The 11689-nt window shown below is 38.1% G+C and overlaps 1 protein-coding gene across 1 annotated transcript in view; it reads right to left on the bottom strand.

The window, feature by feature from the left end:
• dnah2 (dynein, axonemal, heavy chain 2) overlaps positions 1–11689 on the bottom strand; it is a 161571-nt gene that overhangs the window by 107912 nt on the left and 41970 nt on the right. Inside the window, 5 exon segments of the mRNA XM_079584640.1 lie at positions 3045–3237; positions 3603–3750; positions 5816–6004; positions 7299–7523; positions 7525–7539. Coding sequence (XP_079440766.1) covers positions 3045–3237; positions 3603–3750; positions 5816–6004; positions 7299–7523; positions 7525–7539 — 770 coding nt within the window.

Below are 11689 nucleotides of genomic sequence, written 5' to 3'. Positions count from 1 at the left end.
GAGAGAGAGAGAGAGAGAGAGAGGAGAGAGAGAGAATTCTCTTGAAACTAATCTTGAATCACAGCACAATGAAAAATTATATATATATAAAAAAATCATATTATGCTAATTCTAACACAAGAGACGTTCTCCTTTCTAAATAAAGGTTACATTAACATTTAATGTTTTATTTTGGTTTTTTAAAGAATGTTATATTACCGCAATGAGTCCTGATTCAAAATGGAGATTGTTTGCGGTTGTGTTTTGGAAATTAAGACATGATCAGATACTAGATAAATCTGTAAAATAAGTATATTTTATTATACATTCATTATATATCCCTGAAAAATATAATGAACACCACCTTGTGTCCATCAACTAAGTTCTCAAAAACAAAACCTTTTTCTGCATTATGAAAACAATTTTGCAAATAAAAATGTATTCGCCCATGATACATCACTAAGTGGAGAAGGACGGACACTTGGATGCTTGTCTCTTGATTGTTCTTTCCTAAAGCCCCGTTCACACCGCCAGCGATTTTGTTGCTGTATGTCGCTAGTCTCTGTACTGTGAAGTCGCTTGTGGGCGTTGGTAGTGCTGTCGCTCTAATGTTATTGGTTGACTGGACGTTTGGCCATATCTATACTAAATACCATCACAAGTGAACTATATAATTTTAATTTGACTAGAAAGTATAGGCTCAAAAGAAACAGTATGCTGTTGGGAGAGTGTTTTTATATTACCATAGCAGTATTCAGTGGATTAAATCATTTACTAGATCAAGCGACAAATTAAACTCCCTCATACGGTCATAAATGACTAAAACGTCATTCGTATTTGACAAATAATACATTTTCTTGTCCCTAATAGTCAACACAATGCCGGGGAAACTGTAAAGTGAACTGCAGCAGTGCTAAACTTGCATCAAAAACTTACAACACTCAAACTATAAATGCATGAATTAAACTCACTGAGACTGTCGACAGTTTCTTTTCCATGCATCATTTTATTATATCCATGAATGTGGTTAGTCAAATCATATAAGTGAAATCGCCCTCGAACTCTGTCTTGCCTGCACTCCGAGGCGGTGACGTAACGTGAGCTCCACTGAAAGTCTTATTCCTATTGGTTGCTCGCGAAAATCGCTTCTCATTTGCATAAAGTTGAAATTTCTGAACTTTTGTCGCTTGTCTTCTGTCGCTTGTCTTCTGTCGCTTGACACGCCCACATTCTGTCGCCAACGGTCACTGTCGCTCGTGTCGCCGGAAGTGTGATCGGGGCTTCAGAATGTTGTGATTGTATCAAGACTACATGTTCTCTGTTTTCTCATTACCACTACTAATGGTACATTTTAACAGACAATGATTTACATTATTAATAATGGCTACTAAATTACTTTTTGTTTAAATGGATCTGTTAGATAATGTAATTTGGTGATGTATTATTATTTTTTTGCTCAGTCATGATGGCTGCCCTATTAATAGCTATTTAATTTGTCATTTCAGCAGCACAACGTACCTAAATTTCAAGAAAATAACTGAAGTGTGCAACATTAATTATTTCTGTGAGCGAGTGTAAAGAAATAAAGCATGACTTAGATTAACAATAGTCATTAAAAAAGTGTCTGCATGATTATTTGATTATTTTCACCCAAAAATGAAAATTCTGTCATCATTTACTCACCCTCAAGTTGTTCCAAACCTGTATAAATTTCTTTATTCTGCTGAACACATAAGAAGAAAGTTTAAAATAAGCCACTTTGGGGCACCCTTGACTTCCATAGTAGGGAAAAAAAATACTATGGAAGTCAATAATGCCCAAAAACTGTTCAGTTTCCAACATTCTTCAAAATATCTTCCTTTGTATTCAACAGAAGAAAGAAATTTACACAGGTTTGGAACAACTTGAGGGTGAGTAAATGATGACAGAATTAACATTTTTGGGTGAACTATCCCTTTAATTGGGACAGCAGGCAACACATAATGTCCTTCCAGCTCAGGACAGACAGCACAACACAAACATGCAAAAGGTCATTAATGCGCAATCACAAACACACACACACGCACGCACGCACACACACACGCAGTGAGAGAAGAACTAGTGAGAACAGTAGCACCATTTTACAGTTTCTACAGTTTAAAGTGAGCAGCGTGTCAAAACAACGGTGCGTTTCACACCACAAGTGCTCAGTGTTGTTTATGGTAATGATCTTTTGGCACTACATCCTCTAATAATTTTATCTAGAGCCAAACGTGCTTCATTCAAGCCTTTCTACTCCGTGCGTGTTGCTTCTCTCTCCCGCTAAAGACTTAAAGCGCCACATCACAAGCTGCAGATGATACGGTTATTTTAACAACAGTAGCAGTAACACAGCAAACTAAATACTGTCGCTGATTCACAGCAGAAAGCGAAAATCCAGCAAATACAAGTTTTGTCAGTCATACACACATGACTTTTTTGACAAGACGTTTATTTAATCTATATTTAGCATTATTATTCAGCATGTTAAGAGATTTTCATAATAAATGTTATAATGGGGAAAAAAAATGTATGGCAGGGAAAGACCCTAGTTAACTTTTTTCTGCTCATGATGAGGGCGTTTTGATTATTATGTACGTCATTTGTTGGTTTTTAGTTAACTTATTTTAAGAAATATAAAAATGTTCCAGAAAACCCTGAATCACAGATATTTTATCAGTCACATGGCCTTCTGCCATACATGGGTATCTAAATGTAAAAATAATAAAAGTCTGATAAAACATCTGATCTTACCTTTATATATTCACATCCAATTGGGCTCAACAAAAACATTTTTTTTGTTCTTAAACACCATACTTTGCCTCTAAAGGGCTCAATATACTCATCTTTGATGATTATTTTGACTGTTTAGGATCTCCCCCCTACTGCTGCCCAGATGGAAATCTAAAACTATTACAAAAAAGTATTGCCCGGACCTCCACTGAGAAGGAAATATAGAGACCGGACCTCTTGGATTTAATTGAATACCCCTGATTTAGACGCTGGTTTTCAACATTACACAGTAATTTTGAAGGAAAGATAGAGACCTGGCGATGTCAGCATCAAAGGAGGCTACTGTAGGGTTGAGCCGCTGGTAGCGCTGTATAAAGCCGTCTTTTTCGATTTCCCAGATCTCTCTGTGTTTGTCCCAGGTCTTCAGATAAGTCTGCAGGAAAGATGCATTCGTCACCATTCCTGCAGCTATGGCTCCCTGGATCTTACAGATCTCTTCATCTTGCTCTGAAATCAAACAACACAGAAAGCATTGTTGATGCCAAACAACCACTGATGAGCAATACACACTTGACGTAGATGAATGGATTTTTCACCTAAAATTGTAAATTCTGTAATTATTTAGTCATCATTGTGGCTTTGTGTTTATTTTACTTTATTTATTTTTCAGAGAAACATAAAAGGACGAATTTGAAGAATTGTACAAAAAGAGTGGACCTTATACAATTCTACATAATTTCTCATTTTGTGTTCCACAGAAGAAAGTCATATGGGTTTGGAACGACACAAGGGTGAGTAAACACAACAGGAATATAAGAGGGCATAACGGATAAATGGAGGGATGTGGTGAATGAGATGGCGAGAGGGTGTACCGATGATGCTGTGGATGGGGTTTCTCTGCGAGTGCTGGCGGCTCAGTAGATCCGGCAGACGTTTGAACACTGAGATGGTCTTGATGAGCTGAGAGCTAATGCTGTTCACTATGTGGGCCAGTTTCTGGAGAGAAGGAGAGAAATCCACCTGGAAAAACACACACAGAGAGGGAAAAAACAGAATCATTATATTCAATCTGCAAGTCAAAGAAAATGTTTATTCAAGTATCATGTGATTGTAAATATGTATAGATATCTGCATATTTTATGCACTAACATTAATTTTACATAAAACTATATAAAGTATATATTTAAAATAAATGCCGTTCTAGTAAACTTTCTATTCATCAAAGAATCCTGAAAATAATGCATCACGGTTTCCACGAAAAAATATTTAGCTGTTTCAACATTGATAATGATAAGAAATTCTCATTTCTTGAGCACTAAATCAGAATGTTAGAATGCTTTCTGAAGGATCAAGTGACAATAAAAACTGTAAGAATATAAAAATGCATTTTTTTTTTATGTAGTTAACATGTTTTGACATGCAGCTGGTGCATTTATGATTCTTTTTTTCATTCATTTTCACATATTTTTCTTTAAAAAAGGAAAACCAATCACAGATGTTGATGCTCTCTGTTATTTAAATAGATACTTAGCCACTGGCAAAAAGGATCTTTTAATAAAACCTGGCTGCCTAGTAGAAAATACTTCTTAGCAAACTTTTAGTAATAATGGTGTCGACTTGTGCAAGAATTCAAAGAGTCAATGTTTAGCAGGAGTGAGCTACTTTTGGTTTCCAGTGAAGGATCCAACGTGTTGTAAAGAAACTTAATATGAGGAGAACATCGCTACAGAAAATATGTTTTGTAGTAAAAAAAAAAGTGTTGTAAATATTTCATACTGGGTGACAATGAACAGTGTTTTATGCATAGTGTTCCATTTTTACCATAAAGCTGTTTAAAGAGTAGAAAAAGTACGGAACAATTTTCAGTGCTAAACCTGCTCTTACAATAACTGTTAATAACCCTCTGTCGATCTGACTGTCTGTGGGTGGGGATACACAAATGTGGAAGTATAATCTGTAGTTTTGACGAAAGCCCTGGAGCTGTCAAAAGTGTTCTGTACTTAAATAAACGTGAATTTCTCTGTCCAGGTAACACAGAGAACGAGTAAACATTGTTCATTTACAATATACTACCGACAATGTAACAATACAACACAGGTTGCAAATCTGAGAAGTTACACTTCAAATGATTTGTTAATGAGCACTGCATCACTTTTGTAATTAATCTCACACGTTAAACTGTTCACACTGATAATCCCAAAACCGTTTTTTATTTTCTTATGTGGAGTTTCATCACAGAAGAATGCACTTGTTATTGCTCTGATTGTGTTAGTGTAGAAAGTTTTCAAATATGGAATCATGGTTTTGATTTTTATTGCTGAAATATGACAGAATCTTGATCTTGCAAGCTTCTCCAACGTCCTGTGGTTTCCTGTGACCGGTTCTAATCATCTCCTCTGTGAGAGCTGGAAAAGATGTGTAGCGGCAAATATTGGACCAGCGTGAATTTGGTTGTCGATCAGCCTGACGGACGTTCGTTTTCGCTCTTGGTGTGAACAGACCATTCATCAATGGTTTGTTTTGCTTATTCATTTCGCATCTGGTGTGAGAGGGCCTTTAATAGTGTGTCCTGAGCTAGCATTAATGCGTTTCCCTTCCCTCTGGCACTTAAAGCGCTTTGCCTCAGGCAGTCTGTCTCCACAGACCAAAGCAACCAATGTCCCTAAAATATACTCAATTAAGTCAAACTAACGTTTCTGCTTTTCCTTTCTCACTGTGTTTAGCTGACTAAGCATCATGGGACATTACCCATAGCAGTAGAGTGGAGTGCTGAATAACGCAGCAGTGCAGCCACAGCTGTGATTTATAGAGGTTGCGGTGTTCTGAATGCCCTCTGCTTGATGTATGATAGTGTCTTTACGCTGTATGTAAAACACATGGCCAGCAGCTCTCTGTGACGAACACAATGATTTGCACTGACACAGAGCTTTTATGTATACTTTTATACCCTGAAATCACAGAGGGGACGGTGTGTTTGAGAAACGTTGTCTAGATGTGAGGTAAGGGTCACCTCGTCACGTAAATTGTTTTCAATGACTACTGCATTACTAGATTTGACAAAGAGAAAGTGTCTGTGTCTGTGCACCTGAGCAGGATATCGAGGAGTTTGTTGTTTCAGAACCACCTCTACTTTGAATAAGGGGTTTGGGGAAGTCTTGCCGTCTCCATTGATGGCTTTAGAGAGTTCCTGCAGAGAGCGCTTTATATTCACACGAAACGCCTCCTCAACCATTCGATCCAACTTCTCCATGTATGACACCCAGTGCTGTTGCACCTGAAAACACAAACACAAACATGGACGTCCTCATTATGATGCTTTTATTAACCCAAGTATGTTACAGTTTATGCAAGTATGCAGAGATAAACATTATTGTGACGTTGTACATACTTAAAGGTATAGATCACCCAAAAATAAGAAAACATTGTCCGTACAATGAAAGTCAATGGGGTTCATTTTCTTTTACATTTTGAAACATTACTATTAGGATCTCGGGTATGGTGGGTACGAGGGACGGTGTTCAGGTACAGTTTTACGCATGGATTGGATTGATCGCCACAATGTACAGGTCTTGATTTACCGTGCGCCACAGAAAAGGAGTGCACAGCTAAAACAGCGCTGGAAGATCATCACTCATCAACCAGGTTCTTTATACTTGTTACTTATTCTATGTAATTATAAATATTTTAATGCTTTATTATGGCATTTACACATGTAAGTAATTTTTATGTTCAGTAAAACTGTCTTTGGACCTTTGATAAAAAGGCCACAATGGTTCCAAATGTCATAACTTTTGATTGCTGTGAGATATCAACACAACATTTGGGCCCAGATGCACTTGACATGATTGTGAACAAGTCATATATACTTTCTAATAGTCATCATGTCTAGCATGAATGATAACCAAATAAATCAATAAACTGCATCACTTTTTTGTGAGCCGTTTTCTCAGCAGTGTTGTAACATGAGAATCTCCAAATATGATCAAAATCTATTATCTTCACAATTTGAAAGGTTTTCTATCAAATTAAATCATGTCTTGTCTTGTTTTTTTTTGTTTTTTGTTTTGCTATTAGGCAAGTTATAAGGCATTACTTTTAAGTATGCCACTTGAAATCGCATGAAATCATTAAAATGCCTTCAGGGTGTAAGGGGTTAACAGTGACAGTCAAAAAAGAGCTTGCATATATCACTTATATAAAGCTTGAATGATCAGGATCGGAATCGGTCGAACGTGATGACAAGAAATCGGTCGTCATATCAGCTGCAAAAAAAACCTCATCTGAGCATCCCTACTTATTAAAACACATTCCTGGGTTGCAGTGAAAACCCTTAGTTCACAATGGGGTGATAAATGTACCTTCATATGTCTGTGCAATTAAACTAGCTGGTTCTTATTGCAGTTGCTCCCATTTTATAAGAGCAATAAGCCACTTAAGACTGTGCGTTATGAAACGTTTACACCAACAACAATCCTTCAGTGCGTTAAAATAACTGTACCACAACCTCAAGGCGCTTATCGCTTTAGTGGAAAAGATCCTAAGCTACAACACACAGACAGCAGTCCTACCTCAGGGCCATCTAGGTGGAAGGTCCCGTACACTCTGGCCATGATTTTGACAATGTCCTGGTGTGCGTTCTGCAGTCGGAGCAGCTGGCTGTGCTGATGAGTCTGCTGATCCCCCTGGAACTCCAGGTCTCCATGAAACATCTTGCCATCCACACGCACCAAGATCAGCTCACTGATCTGCTCACAGAGCTTAGAGGTGGCCAGGATGGCTGCCTTATACTCGTCCCACCACTAACTGAACCTGTGGGAGAGGAGAGAGGTTCAGAACACAGAAAGCGAAAAAACAAAGAGATGGCACAAATGTTAATCCAAAAACACACAGCTGACAGCTTAATAAATTGTAAGATTTGATCATCTAGTAAATTGTAAGATTTGAATCTGAAAATCTACAGTACGTGCCTGGCTTGTTTAGATTAACTGTTCTAATAAATGTTTGTAGACAAAAACAAATTACAGGCTACACACATCTTGTTATTTCTATAAACTTTCCCTGAGATTGTTGCACAATTGTTTGAAATGAGTTACCACTTTACCACATGCAGGTCTATTACTGATTCTGTGTTATTGAAAAACACAGACCCAGTAGACTGCATCACACATCTAAAAGTTCAAAAATCTGAGCTATTGTGAGCATTTAGCATTCATAGGGACCCTTCTATTTGGAAAAACATATGGGAATAAATGGTTTTTCACCTGTAGTGGCGAGCAACACACAGGTAGTTTTGACTAACTGCTCTGAGAGGAGTTACGGCACAAAGCAATCATTAAAAGCCCAGGTGCTTCTCCATTAGGCTGTCCCAACTAATGACCAAATTAATGAGAGAAAAAAAGAACAGGGAGTGTGAGAGAGCGAGAGAGAGAGAGAGAGAGAGAGAGAGAGAGAGAGAGAGAGAGAGAGAGAGAGAGAGAGAGAGAGGAGAGAGAGAGAGAGAGAGAGAGAGAGAGAGAGAGAGAGAGAGAGAGAGAGAGAGAGAGAGAGAGAGAGAGAGAGAGAGAGAGAGAGAGAGAGAGAGAGAGAGAGAGAGAGAGAGAGAGAGTGGTTGAAAAGCAAAAATTTGAATGGTGCTTGCCAATGCAAAACTCACCATCACAATGTGAGAGTATTACTATGTGACTGCTAAGGTACTCTACATGTTTTTAGTAAGAGAAAACTAAATGAAAACAAAACAAACAAAGGCTCTGTTTACACCTGCGGCCAGTTGCATAAAACGCTTAGACTAGTCTTACAAGTTAAAGGGATAGTTCACTTTAAAATTTAAATTCTGTCATCATTTACTCACCCTCAAGTTGTTTCAAACCTGTATTAATTTATTTCTTCTGCTGAACACAAAGAAAGATATTTTGAAGAATGTCAGTAACCAAACAGTAGTCTGTACCCATTGACTTCCATAGTAGGAAAAAAAAATACTTTTCTTTAAGACTGGCCATAACTTTTTTAAGTCTGTTACTTAAAACCGTAGATTGATCTAATTTAAACTGAAAAAATAAGACTGATTATTCATTGGCAAACTTCGCAAGACACAGACTTAACATAAAACTTAAATAAGATGCATAACAAGATGCGTGGATGAGGGAGACACATTCCCGTTTATACCTGGTGTTTTAATCCGTCTCTTTTGTCCACTTACAACCACTTCTGTCCTGATTTCTACGAGAGGAGGGTCTATTGGCGTTAAATGAATGGGCTTATTCTGATCTTTCAATCTAATGGACAAAATAAGCTCACGCAATTTACATGTGAACGCGACCGGAGACGATGGAAAAACACATGGAGAGCATCAGCTTTAGTTTCTGCTCTGCAGCCGCAAGATCAGCCGAACACTGTAAGTGTGTGTTAGAAATCAGGAATGGTGTGATTTGTGCTTGGTGCGTTTTTTGTCTTCAAACCAAACTTGAGTCTTCAGCCGACAAAGTTTAAACCCCGTCTGGCCAGCGCTTCCCATAATGTTACGAATGAGGTCAGTAGACGGAGAGAAGGCGTCTTTTGTGGCTTTTCAAACACATTCAATCACATGAGCGTTTACACTACGAAAGCAATCTGTTCGAATGTGTTTTCGACTGGTTGAAAGTGGACTAGGTCAAAACATTTTAGACCCTGTTTACACCTGTATTTAACGTCGTCCACTTGTTATCCGATCGTCTAAAACACATCTTAACACTGTAAACACGGCCAAAGTAAAACAGCAAAAACAGACAAAAACAAATTAACAAAAAGAAACGCAAAACCAAAGCAAACCAAACAAGAAATGAAAGACAAAATTAAAAGCAAAGCATAATAGAATAGAATAGAATAGAATAGAATAGAATAGAATAGAATAGAATAGAATAGATGAGAGAACGGGTGCGAGAGGAATGCGGTGGGAGAAGGATGGAAAACACATTCATACGGAGCAGCAGGGGTTTTCCAGCAGGATTTTCCAGCTCATGTTTCCTTCTCTCTCTCTTCCACAGAAATAGAGCATCTGATTTCAACCCATCCCTGTGCTTAAAATCAAAGGAGGCAGTTCTTATCCACAAAGCATCAAGCTTTTCTCATCCAACAGCTCCCTGCTCAATCTGCGGAGGGCAGCGGTGCTGAGACGTTTCTGAGAGTTTGCGCAGAGGTGCTCCAAAGCATCTTACATGCCGCATAATCTCACTCTTCCTCCTAGCTCTGGATCCAGCTCGTCTCATGCCTTTTTCATGGGATGAAACGTGTCACATGAAATAAGCCTCAAAGGGGAAGATTACTCTACGTGCACGAGTGTGTAGAATGTATACTTACATTTCTAAGTGTGTGTGGGTGTGTGTAAGCTCAGATGTGTTGTGTTCTCCACACTTCTCCATTACCAGTGAAGTTCTTGCCAGCTCTGTTTTGGGCTCGAAGGACGTCTGACATTGACTCTGACGTGAGTTAGAGAGAACCGAGCACTGAATCGAGGCTCGCTGCCTTTTATTGCGAACGCTGGGGCTGTTTATACTGAGATGCCTGTGCGGCCTTTATTAAAGTAGATGGCGCATTCATGTTTCTGCTTGCATGCCTATGTGTGTGTGTGTGTGTGTGTGCCACATGGCTAAAGGGCACTGCCAGTGCTTTAATATCATATTGCCTTGTACAATGTAGGAGTGATGGACAGCTAGCAGAGGAAGTGAATAGATTTCACAATTGCACTCCACTGAGTCGCACTTCCATTCCCAGTAAAGCCTGCTGCCTTACTCTTACATTACAAAAGCAATATCGGGCAGCAAAATGGACACAGCTGTATCAGAACAAAACAAGAGCAAAGCCTTCTGTTCTAGAATAACTGTAGACAGGGTCCAAAATGAACTTCTGTTTTTGGTTACTTGAGAAAGTTTTTTAAAGTAATGAATAGGTTTTTTTTTTAGCAGTAAATTGATCAAAAGTGACAGTAAAGACTTTAATATATTTCAAATAAACGCTGTACTTTCGAACTTTCTTTTCATCATCAATCCATGTATCATGTTTTTAAACAATTAAACAAAAATATTAAGCAGCACACCTGATTTAACCACTGATATTAATAATAATAAATATAAATTGAACACTTGAATTGGGGAAAGAAAAAAATAATCGATTATAAAAGTAGATTAGTTTCAGCCATAAACTGCACTGAGAGAAAATCCAGCTGTGATTCTCAACAAGGGACCCGGGGCCACAAGAAGACTTAACATTTAAAATAACACAAAAGAAGCAATACAATTATTCATATATTTAATAAATACAATCTAAAACAAAATAAGATATTTCTTATTTTAATTCACCCCCTCCACAAAAGAAAAACTGGGTTCCCACTAGAAAAACCTGGATATGAGAGTATCTACCTGAATAAATTGTGAAATTTATATACAGTAATTTATAAAAAATCTCCATGGGCATTTGTATAGATTTTAAAGAATATACATATTACTATTTAAGCAAAGCTCTAAAATATTTAGTCTGGAAAAGACTATTTCAGATAATTTTGTGGATAATGGGAGGCCTTAGAGTAGAGGTCTTCGGGTTTTCGGATCGGACTAAACAAGTGGACCCGTGAAGAGATCTACCTTAGTGTAAAAAAGGTTGAGAACCACTTTTCTATAATTCTCTGCAATTTTTGGACTTCAAATGGAGCTCAGGAGGTTTCTCTCCTGAAAAGCCCAGGCTGCTGTCCGCACCAGGCTCACTGTCCATCAGCTTTACCAGAGAGCTCATGCTGGCTGACCAGCTTCATTACCTACAGTATGTTTATCTGATGGTTATACACTGGACCCGCATTGAAATTCATACTACTCTGCTCAGGGAAAGTCCAGAAGAGCTCTGTCAGCTAGAGCAACACAAGCTTTTCACTGTGCTATCTATTTGGCTGTCTATCTATCTATGTGTGTGTGTGTGTGTGTGTGTGTGTGTGTGT

This window comes from Phoxinus phoxinus, assembly GCF_949152265.1.
Source record: "Phoxinus phoxinus genome assembly, chromosome: 2".
NCBI classification, from domain to species: domain Eukaryota; kingdom Metazoa; phylum Chordata; class Actinopteri; order Cypriniformes; family Leuciscidae; genus Phoxinus; species Phoxinus phoxinus.
Note: the sequence above shows the minus strand (reverse complement) of the source record. Positions and strands in the feature narration are given on the sequence as shown.